The 22,839-nt window shown below is 39.0% G+C and overlaps 1 protein-coding gene across 7 annotated transcripts in view; it reads left to right on the top strand.

Moving 5' to 3' along the window:
• CCDC178 (coiled-coil domain containing 178) overlaps nucleotides 1-22,839 on the top strand; it is a 568,079-nt gene that overhangs the window by 372,491 nt on the left and 172,749 nt on the right. For 6 of the 7 annotated variants that reach the window (XR_012121114.1, XR_012121113.1, XM_073212734.1 and 3 more), the window contains one exon: nucleotides 4,039-4,188. Coding sequence is in view for 4 of the 7 variants with exons in the window: in XM_073212734.1 (XP_073068835.1) it covers nucleotides 4,039-4,188 (150 nt within the window). In the remaining 3 variants the exon portion in view is untranslated. Of the gene's footprint in view, nucleotides 1-4,038; nucleotides 4,189-22,839 lie in introns of those variants that run through there. The other variant, XR_012121115.1, reaches the window with a different exon arrangement.

Genomic DNA, 22,839 nt, shown 5'->3' with positions numbered 1-22,839 from the left:
TTTATTTAAACTAGCTTTTTTTAAAACTAGCTTTTCTTAAATAAACTAGCCTGGAAAATCATGTGGCATCATTTCCAGCTTACTTTATGGGCTGGATAAGCCACAAGTGTCCCCAGGTCCAAAGGAGAAACAGACTGTCTTCCTTGATGGGGAATGACAGTGTTTTGGAAGAACATGTGGAGATGAAAATATTTCTGTGGCCATTTTTCGAAAATATGATTTGCCTCACCTGACTTCCCTTTGCCTTATCTTCCATTTCCGTCAAATAAGGATAATAATACAATATAGAAATTGAGACAGATTTATTCTCTGTGTTCTTTCCATTAGGTATGGAGTTCATTAGTTGATATTCAAGCTCAGCCTTATTTCTAAGTTCTCATCTCTATATCACAAGGTGAAACATGAATAGATGATATATGCTTTATAGTTTTGTTCAAAAAGAACCCAGTTCTCTTATTCTAATATCCTATTTCCCACTTACCAGTGGGAGAAGTAAAGGTAAGGAAGAATACTGAGAAAAACAAAGGAAATGGAGAAAATGGTGGAGAACTCCAAGATGAAAAACCTGAAGAATAAGAAAGGTCAAGGGAAAAAAGTGGAGAACTAGTATTTGTATAACTTGAGGTCTCAATCTGCCTTCATTTTTCAGCATTTTTGGTGACAGAAGAGGAAGTCAGGTTTTTCTCTGACAATGGTTTTTCAATACTTTGGAGATAGTAGGCTAATTAGGTAGCCCAAGAAAAATGCTGTGTATGGTTTCAAGGAGCACACATACCTTGTGAAGCTCAATGACGCACCAAGATAACTCTTGTTAAGGCTGGACAACGTGGTGTATCCTTATAAAATATTCACTGCAAAAACATGTGAATTCTCTTTATGTACTTTTTAAAAATATTCACCTCTCCAGTAGCATATTATCAAATAATATAAATGAATGTGTATAATAAGTGGTTATACTATGAATAGATTATTTCATAAAAGTGAGCAAATAAAATTTGTGGCTCCAAAGTGCTAAATACATGTATTTCCTAACTTAACTGTATGTGTTCATTCATTCATTCACTGAAAACCTGTCACCCTTTTGCGTCAGTTCTGCTTGTGCGTTGTACCTGGAGTGAGCAAAATGACGGCTTCAGCCTCATGGAACTTGTAATCTAACTTTCATTCAACCCTTTATAAACATAATCTTCATTTATTAATACAAAATTGGGGTAAGAGGTCATAGTTAGTCTAGCAACATCAAAGTTTAACAAGCAATCTGAGATAATAGAGAACAAAATTCATCAAGTTTAATTTTTTCCTTACTACCTTCTACACAGTATGAAAACCATGAACAGACAAGAACCAGGTCTCTTCTCTTCATCAGGCCATGTTCCCAATATCTTGTCATTTTAGTCATTAATAATGGGAATGGAATATATACCAATAAACCCAGCTTTGAGAAAATGTTTTATTTATTTAACTTTTTGGGTGAATTTAATACATATGGAAAATAAATGCAAAGGATTCAGAATTCTACATTCTAATTATATATGTGTGTGATTTTTAATGTAAATCATCCCCGTGAGGCCACACATTCTCAAGATGCACCATTCTGTCTCAGAACTTGGGATACAGTAGTTGCTAAGTGAAGTTTTGAATAAGTGAATGAAAATGAGTGAAATAATATTATAAATCAACTCAGAGTGCCATTATTTTAACCTACAGAGATTGCAATCTAATTTTTCTTTAATGGTTTCAGGAACAAATTTTTTTTCCAAGTTTGTATTATCCAAGACCTAAAATGGAAAGAGTCTACTGATAAAACTCAGCTGAATTTGAATTTAAAAACACATGAAAGTCATCTTCTCTTATTAGTGTTTTGTCGTATTGTTGACCTCAACTCTTATGCCCTCAATAATATTAAATATCTTCTCTTACTATCCTTTTATAAGCGGTTCAACTGCAGTGATGATAGCGTTCTTTCTCCTGGACATCATTTCCACCAATAATTTTCATTCCCTCTTTGTTTCATTTGCATGTTATAGTACTATTGGTTAAAAGTAAACCAGAGTTAAACATAAAAACATTTTCAGTGTCAGCAGATACCATTATTTAAAATAAAGAAAACTTAAACTTCATTGCACATCTGAAGGTCACTGACTTTAAGGAATTGGTAGTGAATTGGCAAATCCTATACATTCATTACTGGGAAATGATAATGTAAAACATGACTGATGTAACAATGTTTTGAAGATTCATTGGTTTAAATACACAGTTTGATTTTTTGTTCTCTAATTATGGCATATAAAACAGTTAGAACTGGTGTCATATAGAAATTTAAAATACATGTGTTTGGAAATACAACTGCATATCCCATATTCCACAGTGAGCCAACCATAAAGCATCAAATATATCCCCAGTTAAGTTCCACTAAATAGGTTTAATGCAAAAATGTCACAACTTTTAGTAGCACCCCTATTTAGAGTAGCCATCTAGGGCTTGAAAGAAATATAATTGAGAAGCAGAATATCTCAGGTATCACAGTTGTGTTTATGTTAAATCAAACAAACAAATGAACTAAAATGATTCTTCTTCCTGCCTCCAGTAGAACATTTATCAAAATTCCAACTTACTTGAGATTTAGATTGTAAAAGAATTGTAACTATCTTTTCAAAAGTATCTCCACCAAAAAAAATGTTCATAGATGCTTTGTACTCCTACCAGAAATAATTCTGTGTGATTTTAGGCTCATTTACTAGATACAAGTTTCTAAAGTTTCAAATTATTGTGCCAGAATTGGGACAAGAATATTTAAAATGATTCTCAGTTCATCACTTTGGCTTTTGAAGACCAGCTATGACATGATATTAATCACTAGGGATCAATATAGATTCCAGGCTTTCATGAGAAATATGTTTGTTGACCTTAATAAATCTTGAAGTGTGTAAATACAGAAATATTTGTAGAGGCAGTTTTCTCCTGAATTTCATTTCCTGTATGCATACTCATATTGCAGTGTAGTTTTTAACAACCTACACTAAATGTTTGATGTGAAGGCAGTTTTCACAAAGCAACATTTTTAATTGCTTCACAGTGGTTATTTTTATATCTAGTTATTTAATCATCATCATCATCATGATTAATCTGCATTTATGTATACTGAAACTTTTTGCCACTGTAAATAATGTTATGACAAATCATTTTGCTCAGGATAAATTCCTATAAATGAATTACTAGATTAACAGATTTCAAAATATTTAAGGCTGTTGATCAATTCCATATTTTTTGAAGCAGACAGAGAAAACTTTCTGTGCTATAAATGTAAAAAAGTACCAGCAACTAAACTGAATTCATACATGTAATCTGAAACAACAGGTACAGCCCCTAACTTGCTGATAGGTGGTATTGTGGAAGCTAAATTCTAAGGGCTTTGTATTAGATTTCACATCTGTTCATTGAGTCCTGGAAGGTCCTATACATTTTCAACTACTGCTGATGTATACAGCCTTTAATACAGCCAAATTCTCCCAGTTCAAATCATGGGTCTGCGATGGGTGTCCAGATGTGGGACTCTTTGCTCCTTGTCTTCTACTCTTTGCTTCTCCATGTTTTGAGTGTCTTCTAGGCATGCCACCACTTTGAACCCCTTGGAAATAGGATTCCACATTTCCAAGTGTCTTCTTCCTATTTGAGCCCTGGGAGTGAGGAAACGTAAAGGGTGTGGGAAGCTGGAAAAGGCTCCTGGGAGCTGAGTGGGGCCTCCCCAAGACTGGGTACCTCCCAAGCCATCGTGGAGGGCAGCCTGGGAAAGAGGAGAACCCAAGGTTAAACAGGCTCTGATGGATCAGTGCTCACACACACACACACACACACACACACACACACACACACACACACATCCTACATCAAGACAGGAAATTATGAAACTAAGGAGGATATTGATGTCAGAGGAAGTATCTTTTTGGCTCCATTTTTTTCCTACAAAGATAATTCAAATGATGTAACAATCCAAACATAAAATGATTTTAATTAATTGTATGTATGTTTTTCTTCTAGAACATGCGAGATGATTCACTAAAAGAAAATCTGCATTTAGCTCAAGAGTACCAGAAATTACAGACTACTTTCTTAACAGAAAAGGACCACTACTTCAATCTGTACAATGAACAGTTATCACTCAGTGGTTCACTTAGAGATAAGAAACAGGTAGGTTTTCCTTATATTCTAAAAAATAATGATTTACTTGACATAGTACAACAAAAACTAGCAAATGGTCAGTCAGGTGGCCTCCAGTCTGATGATGGTTCCTTAAATACCACAAAATGATGGCATATTTTCTTTCTGTAAAGTGTTTTTTGTAATGAAGTATAGTTGATATACAATCTTTTATTGGTTTCAAGCATACAATACAGTGGTTCACCAGTTACCATATTATTAAATTCTCACCCCCACTAGTGCGGTTACTGTCTGTCAACATAGCAAGATGTACTTAATCACTGGCTCTATTCTCCAGCTGCACTTCCATCCCCATAACTAACTTATATTATGATAGAGATTTTTGTGCCCCTTTATCCCCCTCCCCACCCACCTACCCCAGCCCCTCCCCAACAGTGAACACCATCTCTTCTCAGTGTCTGTGAGTCTGCTACTGTTTTGTTTTGTTTTTACATTCCACAAGTGAGTGAAATTATATGGTACATGTCTTTCTCCGCTTGGCTTATTTCTCTGAGCATAATGCCCTCTAGGTCCATCCATGTTGCTGCGAATGGTAGGATTTCTTTGTTTTTTATGGCTGAATAATATTCCATTGTGTATATTATATGTACTTCTTTATCCACATGGAAAGATGCTCCATATCACTAATCATCAGGGAAATGCAAATCAAAACCACAATGAGGTATCATCTGTTTGTAAAGTTTCTTGTGTATTTTTATCAACCCTTGGAAATTAAATTTTGAAAAGATATTTGGGAAATTAAAAAACTTAGTTTCTAGTCCACCATTTTATATTAATTTGGTTTTAATTACTATTACCTAGAATATAACATTTTTATAGCTCATAGATTTAAAAAGGTTATCATTGACTTGAAACTTAAATTCTGTCTATAGGTAACTTTTCATGATGCACCTCTAAATTTTCCTCATGATGTATGGGCTCAAAATCTTGGTTTTATTTTCTTAATACATATGGTGCTTGATTAGAAATGTAGAGAAATTGATGACCCTCTCTGGTTGCCGGAAATCACTTGAAATGCTAGAATATTTTGTAAAATCTTCCATAATAATAAAAGTGGAAGAGTAAGACATGCAATATACCACAAATAAAAGAGGAAAGAGAGAACTCCATTACTAGTCTATTAAGGTATAGCCACTTTATATTCTTTCCAGATAGATACTGGTGGACAAAAAATTATTCCTTTGAGTCCTTGTTTCTTCTTGAATTTAATCATCAAAACATAGAGGCATGATGATTTTATCACAGTTCACCCAGCTGTAAGAACCAGCAGACTGCTAAGCGATCCTTTGTCCTCCTGTTGTTGCTGTATTTCTGTACTATAAGTGAGCAGTTTCGAATTCCAGTGCTATATTTATCCTCATTATTATGGAATATTGGGAGGACAGAAGGCCAGGGTTTGAGTGCAAGTTCTACCAGTCGCTGGCTCAATAGCGATCTTGGCAAGTTAATCCTTTCTGGTGTCAGTTTTGTTATCTGTAAAATAAGATTTACCTCAGACAGAAATTGATAAGGAATATTGCTTTGACATAAAGGGGACATCCATCCAGTGCGTCTGTCATGAGCTCACTCCCGTTTCCCATCTGTGTACTCTCCAACGGGTTAGAGCTTCCAAACATACTGGGACAGAAAAAGGGTATATTTTTCTCTTGAAAATTCATTTTGAGGTAGTGGCAAGATGAAGGTACATCAAGAAGTAAATGTTTTGGGGGGAGAATTGAGAATGCCACTTTATGCCAAAATCTCAGTGTCCTCAGATCACTGTGTAGGATTCGAAGAACAGGCGCTAATGTATCATGGCCAGTTCATGCATTTGACATTGTTATTGTGGTTAAACATGTTCTGTTTGTTGCTGATGATTATAGAGAAGAAAATAAGCAATGGCTATACTGTATTTCCTTTTCTAACCAGGAGGGAAGCAGAAATGAATTTTGAGAATACTTGTTACCAGTTTTGTATAGAATGAAATCCTTTCTCGGCAGACAAGGACAACTTACATATTAGAGGACAAAGGACAAGTATGTTAGATACCGGCATAAAAACTAGAGCGCTCATTCCTTTGAAAGACATCCGTAACATACATTTCCACAGTGAGAACAAAATGTCTGGATGTCCTTTTTGGAATTAAAGCAAATCTTGGTTCAGAATCCGAGGAGTGAGACCCTGGCCTGCGCAGACAGTGGGGCATGCTAGGACATTGGTTTGTGTGTGTGGTGATCTCTCAAACGAATCACTTTTAGCACACCTGTTTCAGGGGAACTTTCAAAGATTTATTTGTACTTCCAATCATTTTTCACTCCCATCCTTCAGCAGTAGAGGTCATTAAGTGCAGGCTGCCCTTGTCAGTGTTACGTAGGATCAATTTGCTGAAATGGACAGAGAGGCCTTATTGATGCTGTTAAATCTGTCATGAGAAATCGTATGTCACTAACGTCTAATGCACTGCTTACAGGATGGAATTTGGCCATCAAAACTGAGAAAAACGTTTAATATTTTAGCCCATTTCCTTGATATTGCAGCCTTTCCCATATATGTATGTTCTGTCCTTTGGCCAGTTCAGTTTTGGGAGCACAAAATCACTGTCTGACCTGATTCCCTTGTCCGCTTCCCCTGTCAGGTAGATGGATCTCACTTTTTGGAATTCTGCGTATGTTTGTCCTGTTTTAGAATAATTCCATTGCTTCTGACTCTACGTTCCTTTTGGCATGGCCAATAATTATATTTTAATTATTGTGCTTCTTAGGGAATATTATTGTCTCTCCACAAATTACACATTTTCATACTTCTCTGTATTTTTAGGCCAAGAGTAGGAAGGAAAGCTTAATGGAGGATTTAAAAAATTAAAGGAAAAAATGATGTCTCCTTCCTTAGCACGATTTTATCTACAGATGGTTCAAATTTTAGATGTCATAGTATCATTCTTGGTGATAAAGTCATGCCTGCTTCTTTGGCATGTGTGTCTGGATACTTTCCTGTACTTGGAAACTTTGAAGTGATGGATCTTTTCCCCTTCAAAAATCAGAAACAAGCAAAAATGATTATGCAGAAATCTTATTTGCCCTGTTCATGGTGGTACTGCAATAGAATCTCACCTAAAACTTCTCAGATCTCAAAATTTTAAATGATGCTAAAGAGGAATGAAGAAAAAAAGCTGAAAAACAGGTTGTACTTCTATGTGAAAATGGGCATTTTCCTTAAAAGCTTTCAAATATATTTTTCATTTTTTCTTTTTGAAAAGTCCAAGAACGTATTGTTAACTGAGTGTTTGTTTCAGTTGTTGGCTCAAGTTCTGCAGGCCTGGGAGAGGGGCAAGCTGAGCAGCTGTGGGTGTGAGATGTTGGCCAGAAACAAGATCTCTTCCAAAACTGCCTAAAAAATATTTTAAAGTCTTTTGTAAGCCACTTAAAAGCTTAACCTTTGTCTATTCCAATTCTAAGGGCTTTTAAACTAAGGGAATACAAATTATTGTAAGGGAATGCAATTATTACAGTCAGTCAGTGCTTGACAAGCACTTATGTGGACCCAGTATTAAGGTCTTACAATTTGCGAACATTATCTTTGTAATGTGCCTCTGCAATCCTAGAAGTTTTTCTGTTATTATTATAGTCATCCTCTCCCATATGAGATGTGGCACTGAGATTGAACGTCCACAGCATCAGCTGAAGTAGACGGACAACAGACGGAGATGGGAGTCAGGCTCAGGGTTTTCTTACACCTGTTCATAAGGACCACACTTCCTCTATGCAGGAAGCATGTAAAAACCACATTGATTATGTGTATGTCTCTGGTGTCCAGACAAAACAGATTCTTTGATTCACTACAGGCTTTTGTAATTTTATCTCGCTGGAGTCATTTTTTCAATGAGGATCTTCTGGTGGGGAAAGACTACCTATTTAATTAGAAACTTCTTAATTTCCATGGGGACTGTAGATGGGTTTTGCAACTGTAGCACTGTAAAACTTTTGAACTAGAAGCGCCTTAGAAATTTTGCATTAGAAAGATTACTTTACAGATGAGGAACCTCAGGGCCAGAGTGGCTCAGTTATCTGCCACATATACCGTTAATTAGAGGCAGAACTGGCCCAGGGCACAGCTGTATAAGTTGTATTCAGATGGTCTCTCCCGCAGACCGTAGATGATCATGTGCTCTGATGTTTTTCAAAGGCACAAGTGGACTAGTAGCTGGGGAAGAGGGTTCACTGTTTGGATATGCTGCCTGGCGCATCATCTTTAAGTGGACCGAGTTTGTGAAGGAATCACGTAGAGACTTGAATAACAGGATTGCTTGGTTACTTCTGGGCCTCACACAATTCAAGCACTTTTCACTCATTATTCATTCAATTACTTGAATAAGTTTTAATCATGCATTGTACTGACATCCATGGTTTTGATTTGGCAAAGGGCGCAGGAGTGTGCCGCGTCATCTGAGCTTCCCTTCTGAAGGCTGCCACCCTAGCGTCCATGGGACTCTTTTCTAGAACAGAGCACAGAACCCACCGCCTTCCTCTCCCCACCCCACCAAGGGAAACGCTCAAACTTTGCGATTTGATCTGCATCGCCCAGGTTTCAGGGGATGGAGTTTCCATCCTGCGTTCTCAAGAACGTTGCATCACCGCCGAGTGTTGCCGTGCGCTCCCTCCTCCCTCTTCAGGGTTTCAGGCCCGCTTTCCTGTAACACTCACGGGACATTGATTTGCTCAGACATCAAAGTCAAGTCTAGCAATAAGCAAAATTCTTTCCCTAAAGAAATATGAAAACTTTAGTTTTATAAGGATTTCATATTGCTACTTTCCTTCCATACGTTAAAATTAGGCTTTGAGTAGCAATTTTTGTGTGCTTGCTTCACTGTGATAGTAATTCACTTCTTTGCTAGGAAAATGATTTTTTAAATAATTTTTGCCTACAACAGCTTCTTAAAGACTCTGTCAGTACCTCTGCCTTCCTTTCTTAAGACACAGGTTTGTGTATACACACATGCGCAAATTTGTTCTAAAGAAGGTGCCTACTTCATAGCCTGCTAAGCTTGAATTAAATTCCTACTGTTCCCTTTCTCTGAAGAAACTTCAAGATAGCGCTGAAGGGCTTTGGTGATCCATGGGCTAGGAATAGACAGCTGGTTATCTACTGTTTTATCCCAATGAGTTTCCCTTCTGTTGTCCAAACTCCATGAAAGAAACAACAAAAAAACTAAATGTTTCTGGCTAATGCCTTAGAAAGGCCAATTTGGCTTAAACCAATTCTTTACTACCAGTTTTGGGAGAATTTTATGATATCTTTCATATAATTTTGAGACGATTTTCTGGTGGAATTGTATAGCAGTAAGCATCTTTCTAATGTTAGCAACACCTTAAAAGTGATTATAGAGTGTAATATCCCTGATTACAAAGACACTCAATAAAATTTCTATATATATATATATATATATATATATATTTCTATATATATATATATATCTAATATCTAATAGATATATATATATATATATCTAATATCAGTTATAAAATTTCTATCTATCTGGCTATCTATCTATCTATCTATCTATCTATCTATCTATCTATCTATCTGTCTATCTATCTATCATCAGTGATTCTCCACCAAGAGCTATTACTGTCCTCTAGGGTGTATGTGGATGTCTGGGGATGCCTGGAGATGCCTGGGGCAGGGTTGGGAGGGGCGCTCCTGGTATCTAGTGGATAGAGACCAGGATGCTGATAAAAGTTCCACAATGCACAGGACAGCCCCCAGTTCACTCATGTGCACACACACACACACACACACACACACACACACACACACACATGGCACACTGCATAATACATCCCCTTTTTAAAGATTTAAACAACATTTGCATATTAAGGATTCTGAGAAATCACAATTTAAGAAACCTGTTAACTCCCTTAATCCTGAATTTCCTGTTGTCCGTGCAACCCTTTCTTAGGAAACCTATTTACACTGACTTAGTATTTAATGGATTAAACCTTGGAAAATATTATTCTATATAGAATAGGAGAAAAATTCATGCCATCAATTTATATATTCAGTAATTTTTGTTTAATATAACTTCAAAGAAAAGGTAAATAAAGTGTTCTTTATGTTACCTGTAAAGGCCTAGAAAAACTTCAAGTATTTTCAAATAAATTGGTTATATTATTTGGAATCCATTCATATTCAGAACCCTGACTTTTTTACCTGTACTGCCATTACAAAAGGAAATGATAATTTTTATCACTCAAAACCCATTTTTTAAAAATTGTAATAAAACAAGATATTCATTGTATGTGCCTTCTATGATAGATGTATTTTCTACTTAGGCTTGTCTAATGCATGACTTAAACTGCAATCAATTTGCAATTCAGTGAGAGTATCAGAATAACGATTTTTTGGTAGGGAACTACACATATGCACCACAATGACATAAACATTTGAAGAACTGCTCTTGTAAGCATCTTTCCTCAAATCTACAGAGCTTATCTTATAATCATATATAAAAATGCATATTCATATCCTAAAAGTTCTCTCTAGTTTATTATTTCTTCAGTTTTACTCTTACTGAAGGTAGGAAGGAATATCTATAGATAATTTATTTAGTCCCTCCGAGCCTCTGAAAAATGAGAATATCAATGTCTTCCTAACAAGATTGTGGTAAAAAATACACAGTAGCAGTGAATGTTTATGAAGCACTTACTAAGTGAGGCATTTTGCATATTTTGTATGTAATCTAATTTACTTCCCCAACAACCTTATGGAAACTAAATCTATATTTTTGATATAAAGCACCTAAAATACCTAAAATAGTTTTTCACAGACATATATTTTGCACATAGAAGATAATGACTGCTGATATTGTTAATATTCTTTAGATAAATATATGCCCCTGGCTTCCTGAATCAAATCTTGGTGTGGCTACTTGAGAATACTGGGTGATTGTGGGACGAGAGGACAGAAGGGCAGAGTAACAGTGACACTATGATGATCAGTTAGAGAAGCAGGTAGGTGCTGTAAGGAATAGAGTGATGGCCGGGTAAGCTGACAGAGGGCTACAGAGGAGGAAAGCAGGTATATACAGACATGTACTGGTGTACATGCGAAGGCGTGAGGCAGAGACTTGGCGATGACATGTGGCTTAGCCAGAGTTAGAGCCAAATCTCACACCAAAAATATTAAATACAACATATGGGTTTATGAAAAGATCCCACTCACAATAGCTATAGCAACCAAAATTTCCCAGAAACAACCCTGATAGGAAATACATTGTTAGAACCTTCATTAAAAAGTCTGTAAAATTTCACAGGTGGAGAAGGTGACAATACAGATTACACATACCGTGACAATACTCTGTGTTTTAATTTGACGGGATCTGATGTCTCCACATTGCAATATTTTTTTGTTTTTGTTTTTGTTTTTGTTTTTGAGAGGGCATCTCTCATATTTATTGATCAAATGGTTGTTAACAACAATAAAATTCTGTATAGGGGGGTCAATGCCCAATGCACAATCATTAATCCCTCTCAAGCCTAATTCTCATCAGTCTCCAATCTTCTGAAGCATAAACAACAAGTTCTTACATGGTGAACGAATTCTTAGATAGTGAATTAATTCTTACATGGTGAACAGTACAAGGGCATTCATCACAGAAACTTTCGGTTTTGATCATGCATTATGAACTATAAACAATCAGGTCAAATATGAATATTCGTTTGATTTTTATACTTGATTTATATGTGGATCCCACATTTCTCCTTTATTATTATTATTATTATTATTTTTATTTTTAATAAAATGCTGAAGTGGTAGATAGATGCAAGATAAAGGTAGAAAACATAGTTTAGTGCTGTAAGAGGGCAAATGTAGATGATCAGGTGTGTGCCTATGGACTAAGTATTAATCCAAGCTAGACAAGGGCAGCAAAACATCCACAGATGCAGAAGATTTCTCTCAAAACAGGGGGAGGTGAAGTTATGATCCTCACCTCTGTTGATCCCCAATTTCTCACCTGATGGCCCCCCTGCTACCGTGCCTGTCTTAGGTTGTTCCTCCCTTGAGGAATCTTACCCGTCTCTGGCTAACCAGTCATCTTCCGGGGCCATACAGGGAAATGTAAAGTTGGTAAGTGAGAGAGAAGCCATATTGTTTGAAAAGGTTAGCTTTTTACTTCTTTGCAGATTTATGCCCTGTGGCTTCTATGCCCAGCACTTGTCTCGAGGTATCTTTACCACCTGGAGGAATTATGATGCTCGGTAAATTCAATATGAGGCACGAATTCTATTTAAGGGTTGTAGTTAGGAAGGAAGAAGAAAAGCTATACAGGTAGCATATGGAAGAAAACATGGGAGGATTGATTATTTCTTTGCCATATCTTCTTGTAGAGTACCTTAAGCATGTATAGGTTTTAAACTACTAACTAACTTGTGCACACATATTAACATAATAGGAATATGGTGACATAAACAAAGCAAATCTATAATTACCAGCCATCTCCAGTGAAGCCAAGAAACCGAGTTAGGCACCCTAGGCATTTGTGAAAATTTGTCTATGATATGATGGATATTGTCCAACTGTACTTAAAGAGTCTGAGAAAAATCAGACAAATTAAAGCAACCCATTTCTGGGATCTGTTCACATCCCATATGTTCTTTTAACCGTAGATAGTCTATAGTCATAAGATTTTGGAGTGCTACAACTTGCACCCCTCCCAACTCCTGGTTGAGTTCCAGCAGTACAGATCTGGACAAATTCGTTGTCTCACTGTATGCACATGCCAGCCTAGACATCTCCCTCCTCATTCCAATGGCAAGTCCAGGAAACGGTGGGGTGGATGCAGCCACAACCGCAGCATCGTCCAGATCCCTGTGGAGGCTTTTTGATGATCATTCCCCGGCACAAGTCCTCCAGAGAGTGCTGATGCCGGAAGCTCCTCCTCATATCGTATCTTAGTTCATTTTCTGGGTAGCCAAGCTAGGCCTTGATCTTCAGCATAGAAACAAACAGACCCTTTGCCCACACGTTGACATGCCCTCTATACCACTGTGTAGAACTCATAGGAGATCAGCATACAGGAACGGTTGTTTTTGTTTTTTTTTTATTAAGAGAAAGGAATATTATCAGAAAAGAGTACTTCCATAGCTGATCATCTGACACCCTTTAACTGATCAACATTAAGGATGATTAAAGCATGTGATGATCTTTGATTTACCAATAGTTTTATCCTATCAAGGAGTAATCCCCCTTTTCTTTCTTTCTTTCTTTCTTTTTTTTTTGTTATCTTTAATCTACACTTACATGAAGAATATTATGTTTACTATGCTGTCCCCTATATCAGGTCCCCCCTAAAAACCACATTACGGTTACTGTCCATCAGCTTAGCAAAATGTTGTAGAATCACTACTTGTCCTCTCTGTGTTGTACAGCCCACCCTCCCCTTTCTCCCTCCCCCCATGCATGCTAATCATAATACTCCCCTTCTACTTCCCCCCCCCTTATCCCTCCCTGCCCACCCATCCTCCCCAGTTCCTTTCCCTTTGGTACCTGTTAGTCCATTTTTGGGTTCTGTAATTCCGCTGCTGTTTTGTTCCTTTGTTTTTCCTTTGTTCTTATCCTCCTCAGATGAGTGAAATCATTTGGTATTTCTCTTTCTCCGCTTGGCTTATTTCACTGAGCATAATACTCTCCAGCTCCATCCATGTTGCTGCAAATGGTTGGATTTTTCCACTTCTTATGGCTGAGTAGTATTCCATTGTGTATATGCACCACATCTTCTTTATCCATTCATCTACCTATGGACATTTAGGTTGCTTCCAATTCCTGGCTATTGCAAATAGTGCTGCGATAAACATAGGGGTGCATCTGTCTTTCTCAAACTTGATTGCTGCGTTCTTAGGGTAAATTTCTAGGAGTAGAATTCATGGGTCAAATGGTAGGTCTGTTTTGAGCATTTTGATGAACCTCCATACTGCTTTCCACAATGTTTGAACTAATTTACATTCCCACCAGCAGTGTAGGAGGGTTCCCCTTTCTCCACAGCCTCACCAACATTTGTTGTTGTTTGTCTTTTGGATGGCAGCTATCCTTACTGGTGTGAGGTGATACCTCATTGTAGTTTTAATTTGCATTTCTCTGATAATTAGCGATGTGGAGCATCTTTTCATGTGTCTGTTGGCCATCTGTATTTCTTTTTTTGATAACTGTCTGTTCAGTTCCTCTGCCCATTTTTTAATTGGGTTATTTGTTTTTTGTTTGTTGAGGCGTGTGAGCTCTTTATATATTCTGGACGTCAAGCCTTTATCGGATCTGTCATTTTCAAATATATTCTCCCATACTGTAGGGTTCCTTTTTGTTCTATTGATGGTGTCCTTCGCTGTACAGAAGCTTTTCAGCAGAATGTAGTCCCACTTGCTCATTTTTGCTGTGTTTTCCTTGCCCAGGGAGATATGTTCAAGAGAGGTCACTCATGTTTATGTCTAAGAGGTTTTTGCCTGTGTTTTCTTCCAAGAGTTTAATGGTTTCATGACTTACATTCAGGTCTTTGATCCATTTTGAGTTTACCTTTGTATATGGGGTGAGACAATGGTCCAGTTTCATTCTCCTACATGTAGCTGTCCAGTTTTGCCAGCACCATCTGTTGAAGAGACTGTCATTTTGCCATTGTATGTCCATGGCTCCTTTATCAAATATTAATTGACCATATATCTTTGGGTTAATTTCTGGAGTCTCTAATCTGTTCCACTGGTCTGTGGCTCTGTTCTTGTGCCAGTACCAAATTGTCTTGATTACTATGGCTTTGTAGTAGAGCTTGAAGTTGGGGAGTGAGATCCCCCCTACTTTATTCTTCTTGTTCAGGATTGCTTTGGGTATTCGGGGTCTTTGGTGTTTCCATATGAATTTTTGAATTATTTGTTCCAATTCATTGAAGAATGTTGCTGGTAATTTGAGAGGGATTGCATCAAATCTGTATATTGCTTTGGGCAGGATGGCCATTTTGATGATATTAATTCTTCCTAGCCATGAGCATGGGATGAGTTTCCATTTATTAGTGTCCCCTTTAATTTCTCTTAAGAGTGACTTGTAGTTTTCAGAGTATAAGTCTTTCACTTCTTTGGTTAGGTTTATTCCTAGGTATTTTATTCTTTTTGATGCAATGGTGAATGGAATTGTTTTCCTGATTTCTCTTTCTATAGGTTCATTGTTAGTGTATAGGAAAGCTACAGATTTCTGTGTGTTAATTTTGTATCCTACAAATTTACTGTATTCCAATATCAGTTCTAGTAGTTCTGGAGTGGAGTCTTTAGGGTTTTTTATGTACAGTATCATATCATCTGCTAATAGTGGCAGTTTAACTTCTTCTTTACCAATCTGGATTCCTTGTATTTCTTTGTTTTGTCTAATTGCCATGGCTAGGACCTCCAGTACTATGTTAAATAACAGTGGGGAGAGTGGGCATCCCTGTCTGGTTCCCGATCTCAGAGGAAATGCTTTCAGTTTCTCGCTGTTCAGTATAATGCTGGCTGTGGGTTTATCATATATGGCCTTTATTATGTTGAGGTACTTGACCTCTATTCCCGTTTGCTGAGAGTTTTTATCATGAATGGATGTTGAATTTTGTCAAATGCTTTCTCAGCATCTATGGAGATGATCATGTGGTTTTCGTCTTTCTTTTTGTTGATGTAGTGGATGATGTTGATGGATTTTCGAATGTTGTACCATCCTTGCATACCTGGAATGAATGCCACTTCGTCATGGTGTATGATCCTTTTGATGTACTGTTGAATTCTGTTTGCTAATATTTTATTCAGTATTTTTGCATCTACATTCATCAGGGATATTGGTGTGTGATTTTCTTTTTTGTTGGGGTCTTTGCCTGGTTTTGGTATTAGGGTGATGTTGACTTCATAGAATGAGTTTTGGAATATTCCCTCCTCTTCTATTTTTTGGAAATCTTTAAGGAGAATGGGTATTATGTTTTCTCTGTGTGTCTGACACAATTCTGAGGTAAATCCATGCAGCCCAGGTGCTCTGTTCTTCGGTAGTTTTTTGATTACCGTTTCAATTTCTTTGCTCGTAATTGGTTTGTTTAACGTTTGTGTTTCTTCTTTGGTCAGTCTTGGGAGGTTGTATTTTTCTAGGAAGTTGTCCATTTCTTCTAGGTTTTCCAGCTTGTTGGCATATAGGTTTTCATAGTAGTCTTTAATAATTCTTTGTATTTCTGTGGGGTCTGTCATGATTTTTCCATTCTCATTTTTGATTATGTTGATTTGTGTTGATTCTCTTTTTCTCTTAATACGTTTGGCTAAAGGCTTATCTATTTTGTTTTTTTTCTCAGAGAACCAGCTCTTGGTTTCGTTGATTTTTGCTATTGTTTTATTCTTCTCAATTTTGTTTATTTCTTCTCTGATCTTTATTATGTCCCTCCTTCTGCTGACTTTAGGCCGCATTTGTTCTTCTTTTTCCAGTTTCGATAATTGTGATGTTAGACTTTTCATTTGGGATTGTTCTTCCCTCTTCAAGTGTGCCTGGATTGCTATATACTTTCCTCTTAAGACTGCTTTCGCTGCATCCCACAGAAGTTGGGGCTTTGTGTTGTTGTTGTCATTTGTTTCTATATATTCCTTGATCTCTATTTTGATTTGTTCATTGATCCATTGATTATTTAGTAGCATGTTGTTAAGCCTCCATGTGTTTGTGAGCCTTTTTGTTTTCTTTGTAGAATTTATTTCTACTTTTATACCTTTGTGGTCTGAAAAATTTGTTGGTAGAATTTCAATATTTTGGAATTTACTGAGGCTCTTTTTGTGAGCTAGTATGTAGTCTATTCTGGAGAATGTTCCATGTGCACTTGAGAAGTATGTATATCCTGTTGCTTTTGGATGTAGAGTTCTATAGATGTCTATTAGGTCCATCTGTTCTAGTGTGTTGTTCAGTGCCTGTGTGTCCTTACTTATTTTCTGCCCAGTGGATCTATCCTTTGGGGTGAGTGGTGTGTTGAAGTCTCCTAAAATGAATGCATTGCAGTCTATTTCCCTCTTTAGATCTGTTAGTATTTGTTTCACATATGCTGGTGCTCCTGTATTGGGTGCATATATATTTAGAATGGTTATATCCTCTTGTTGGACTGAGCCGTTTATCATTATGTAGTGTCCTTCTTTATCTCTTGTTACTTTTTTTGTTTTGAAGTCTATTTTGTCTGATATTAGTACTGCAACCCCTGCTTTCTTCTCACTGTTGTTTGCCTGAAATATGTTTTTCCATACCTTGACTTTTAGTCTGTGCTTGTCTTTGGGTTTAAGGTGAGTTTCTTGTAAGCAGCATATAGATGGGTCTTGCTTTTTTATCCATTCTATTACTCTGTGTCTTTTGATTGGTCCATTAAGTCCATTTACATTTAGAGTGACTATTGAGAGATATGTACTTATTGCCATTGCAGGTTTTAGATTCGTGGTTACCAAAGGTTCAAGATTAGCTTCTTTAGTATCTTACTGCCTATCTTAGCTCGCTTACTGAGGTGTTATATACACTGTCTGGAGATTCTTTTCTTCTCTCCCTTCTCATTCCTCCTCCTCCATTCTTCATATGTTGTGTGTTTTGTTCTGTTCTCTTTTTAGGAGTGCTCCTATCTAGAGCAGTCCCTGTAGGATGCCCTGTAGAGGTGGTTTGTGGGAAGCAAATTCCCTCAGCTTTTCCTTGTCTGGAATTGTTTAATCCCACCATCATATTTAAATGATAGTCGTGCTGGATACAGTATCCTTGGTTCAAGGCCCTTCTGTTTCATTTCATTAAGTATATCATGCCATTCTCTTCTGGCCTGTAGGGTTTCTGTCGAGAAGTCTGATGTTAGCCTGATGGGTTTTCCTTTATAGGTGACCTTTTTCTATCTAGCTACCTTTAAAACTCTTTCCTTGTCTTTGATCCTTTCCATTTTAATTACTATGTGTCTTGGTGTTGTCCTCCTTGGATCCTTTCTGTTGGTGGTTCTGTGTAATTCCATGGTCTGTTCGATTATTTCCTCCCCCAGTTTGGGGAAGTTTTCAGCAATTATTTCTTCAAAGAGACTTTCTATCCCTTTTCCTCTTTCTTCTTCTTCTGGTACCCCTATAATACGAATATTATTCCTTTTGGCTTGGTCACATAGTTCTCTTAGTGTTGTTTCATTCCTGGAGATCCTTTTATCCCTCTCTATGTCAGCTTCTATACGTTCCTGTTCTCTGGCTTCTATTCCTTCAATGGCCTTTTGCATCTTATCCATTCTGCTTATAAATCCTTCCAGGGATTGTTTCACTTCTGTGATCTCCTTCCTGACATCTGTGATCTCCCTCTGGACTTCATCCCATTGCTCTTGCATTTTTCTCTGCATCTCATCCCATTGCTCTTGCATTTTTCTCTGCATCTCTGTCAGCATGTTCATGATTTTTATTTTGAATTCTTTTTCAGGAGGACTGGTTAGGTCTCTCTCCTTCTCAGGCATTGTCTCTGTGATCTTTGTGTGCCTGTAATTTTGCCTTTTCATGGTGATAGAGATAGTTTGCAGATCTGGTTCGAGTGACCGCTGGAAGAGCTTCCCTTCTTGTTGATTTGTGGCCTTCCTCTCCTAGGAGAATAGCGACCTCTAGTGGCTTATGCTTGGCAGCTCTGCACAGACAGTGCTTCTGCTACCAGCCCGTTTGCTATGGAGTTTATCTCCGCTTTTGCTGTGGGCCTTGCCTGGCTGGGGCTGCTCCTCCAAAATAGTGCAGCCCCGTTGGAGGGGTAGCAGCCGGGAAGCTATTTATCTCTCTAAGGGTCCTCTGTGCTCCCTGTTGCCCAGGGGCTTAGAGTCCCCAGAGATCCCCAGATTCCCTGCCTCTGGTCTAAGTGTCCTGTCCTGCCCCTTTAAGACTTCCAAAAAGCACTCTCCAAACCAAAACAACAACAGCAACAACGAAAGAGGAAAAAGAAAAAAAAAAAAAGGAAATAACACGCGATTTTCTTTGTCCTCAGGTGCCGGTCCCAGGCACTCACTCACCAGTCCTTCTGCCCTGCCTCCCAAGCACTGGGATCCCTGTCCCTTCAAGGCTTCCAAAAAGCACCCGCCAAAAAAAAAAAAAAAAAGGTGAAAAACACGCGACATTGTTTGTCCTCATGCCCTGGTCCCAGGCACCCACCCTTCGGCCCTGCCACCCTGCCTCGCTTTCACTGGGATCCCTGTCCCCCTAAGGCCTCCAAAAAGCACTCGCCAAAAAGAAAAAAAAAGGGAGAAATGCCCGATTTTCTTTGTCCTCAGGTGCTGGTCCCAGGCACCCGCCCACCGGTCTTGCTGCCCTGCCTCCCTGGTATTGGGGTCCCCGTCCGTCCAAGGCTTCCAAGAAGCACTCGCCAAAAAAAAAGGGGAAAAACTCGCGATTTTCTTTGTCCTCAGGCGCCGGCCCCAGGCCCCCGTCCACCGGTCCCACCGCCCTGCCTCCCCAGTATTGGGAAAAATGCACGATTTTCTTTATCCCCTGGCGCCGGTCTCAGGCACCCGTTCTTGCTGCCCTGTTTCGCTGGTATTGGGATCCCTGTCCCTTTAAGGCTTCCAAAAAGCACTCGCCAAAAAGAAAAAAAAAAAAGAAAAAAGAAGGGGAACAACGCAGATTTTCTACATCCTCAGGTGCCGGTCTCAGGCACCCGCCAACCGGTCCCGCCGCCCTGCCTCCCTGGCATCCAGATCCCTGTCCCTTTAAGGCTTCCAAAAAGCACTCGCCAAAAAAAAAAAAAGGGAAAAATGCACGATATTCTTTGTCCTCAGGCGCCGGTCCCAGGCACCCGCTCACCGGTCCTTCTGCCCTGCCTCCCTAGCACTGGGGTCCCTGTCTCTTTAAGGCTTCCAAAAAGCACTCGCCAAAAAATAAAAACCGCTCCGGTTTCTTTCCTCCCGCCGGGAGCCGGGGGGAGGGGCGCTTGGGTCCCGCCGAGCCGGGGCTTGTATCTTACCCACTTCGCAAGGCGCTGGGTTCTTGAAGGTGTGGGTGTGGTCTGGATTTTGTCCTGTGTCCTCTGGTCTCTATTTTAGGAAAAGTTTCCTTTGTTATATTTTCATAGATCTCTGTGTTTTGGGGAGGAGATTTCCACTGCTCTATTCACACCACCATCCTGGCTCCGCCCTTCACATTGCAATTTTGAAGCAATTCTGAATAGCGCACAATCACCTTGGTCATGACACAACTAAACCGGAGCCTATTTCTGTCCGTGTTTCCAGAAAACACATTTTGTATAAAGTGAAATGTGCTCTATGTTCTGTATATAAATATTCTGTGTATACCTGTATACATCTGATTTTCCTGCTAAGGAAGAAGTTACTCAATTTTTTGAGGTTCTATAACTCACTAGGGACTGGCCCGCAAGTTGTATTTCTTCTGTTTTTTGAAATGGGCCTCAAAAAAATATATAAACAATTCACCTGTACAACCTGCCCCTTCAGTGCTTCATAATAAGTGACTATGGAAACATACTGTGAATGGGGGGCTATTGACAATATTTCCCTTTGTCAGCTGGTGGGTAACCCTCACAGCTTTCCTAGCAAAGTAACCCTGCATATGACAGACCCTTTCTTCAGTTTGTACCTTTCTATCACAGTAAATCACTGACTTAAAAAGTGTACACAGAGCCAACACACTATACGAGAAATGGAAAGACAGGAACTTGGTGAATAATAGAGTTTTAAAATTTGGGGAAGATATAAAATCATTTTCAAAATGATCTCCTTTGGTGCTGGTGATCAGAATTGTGTGGTCTTTCAAGGAAAAAGCCTCATTTTAAAGAAAGATACATGGAATGTTCTCATAAGTTATTGAGAAAAGTATATAAAACAAAGCTACTATCTCCATGATGTACACAGAAAAAGAGCAAAAGTCATCTGTCAAAGCAGAGAAGGATTCGGCCTGCTTAGCTCTGTGCATCGAGCATGCTGCAGCAATCTTTTGATTCTAATAGGAAACTATAGTAAGGATCATTGCACTAATGCATGAGGATTTGTAATAATGTTGCAGAAATTTTACTGTCGAAACTGAACTGCAGTGTAATGACTTTTGTTATCATGGTTTCTAATAACCATTCAGCATGAATTGACCCTACATATGTTTTGCTGCAATAATGTGTCAGTAACTCAAACTGCTAAAAAGGGAATAAAAAACAGTCCATACCATACTGCATATATGACTTTGTGAAAACCTTTTTCCATTCTTACTATTACCAATAATACAATTATAACACAGACACTGTGCAAACTGGGGAATCACATGGAAATGAAAGCTTAGGGTTGCTGCAGCAGTGCTGGTCAAACACCTGGAAAGCATTCTGCAAGGAAATGCATTCTCTGCTCCCCTGAGAAATGGTTATTCATCAGTCCCACACCTGGGGGCCTGTTACTCTGTTGTTGGGAGACTGGTGTGTTTCCCTTCTCCCCCTACAGTGGGCAGTTTCTTTTCCCTCTTAGGAGAATCTCTGTCTTTCTTTCTTCCTGTTGCATCTTTCCCCCACCACTGCAGTGCATCTCACTTCAGCATCTCCTCATTGTTATAATTAGAGAGAATAAAGAACTACCCTGTGTGCCTCCTCCGCACAGTCAGCATGCTGCACACTTAGAGTGTGTGCAAGGCATTCAATGCTGCCCCTGCCACATCCATTAGTGACAGAGAACACTATCATTACTATTATTCCCTTTCTACTGTTTAACTCATGAGAAGTCTATGAGTCACTGTGAATATTCCCATTTATCACCAGAAAACTAAAGCTCTGGTAACATCTTGTGAAGTACCACGGACTAGGCGCTCAGACAACAGAGATGTGCGGGCCCACAGTCCTGGGGCTGAACGTTCACCGTCAGCGTGTCAGCAGGGTGGTGCCCTGAGGGCCGTGAGGGGAGGATGTCCCCCAGGCCTCTGTCCATGGCCTGTACATGGCTGTCCTCACCCTGTGTCCACATCGTCTTCCCCCTGACACTGGGAACGTTGGGTAAGGCCCACCCTAATGATCTCATTTTAACTTAATTACCTCTGGAAAGAGCCCATCTCCACTTACCATCACATTCTGAGGTTCTGGGGGTTTGGACTTCAACATGTGAATTTACTTGGAGGGGATGCTCTAACGGCTGTTCTGGTGTTCGTTGTGACGTGTAAGTGGGAACCAGTGCTGGGTGCAAACCAAGGCCCCCTGGACTCCGGCCCCTGGGCTTGCTGCTCTTCCACAGCTTCTGATACCCCTTTTCTCTGCCCTGCCCAACCTATTATCTATATACTGTGTCACTGTCCCTCTTTAAATGCAAAAGTATTCCAGTTATAAATATTTTGTAACACCTGTGACATTGAGTGTGTCATTCACATGAGTGTGGTTAAGAAGTGCTGCTAAGTGATGAAATGCTTTCTGGTGGAGGGATTCTGTGGTTTTACATACGAGTGGCAGGTCATTGGAGTTTCCTGTCAGTGGTCAGAGATCCAAACAGAAAATTCCTTTTTCCACTGAAGGAACTTTAAAACTCCCCTCCTGTTGCCTCAGACTGCATGGAATGTGTTTGTCAAAGCAGGTGATCCTAGTCCCACAGAGAATGCAAGAGGCGGGGGTCTGTGCTGAAAAGGAGGGGGAGAGAGGGCCGCTGTGAGCAGCATGGCATTCAGCCACAGA

Source organism: Manis javanica, chromosome 9 (genome assembly GCF_040802235.1).
Source record: "Manis javanica isolate MJ-LG chromosome 9, MJ_LKY, whole genome shotgun sequence".
Lineage (NCBI taxonomy): Eukaryota > Metazoa > Chordata > Mammalia > Pholidota > Manidae > Manis > Manis javanica.
Note: the sequence above shows the minus strand (reverse complement) of the source record. Positions and strands in the feature narration are given on the sequence as shown.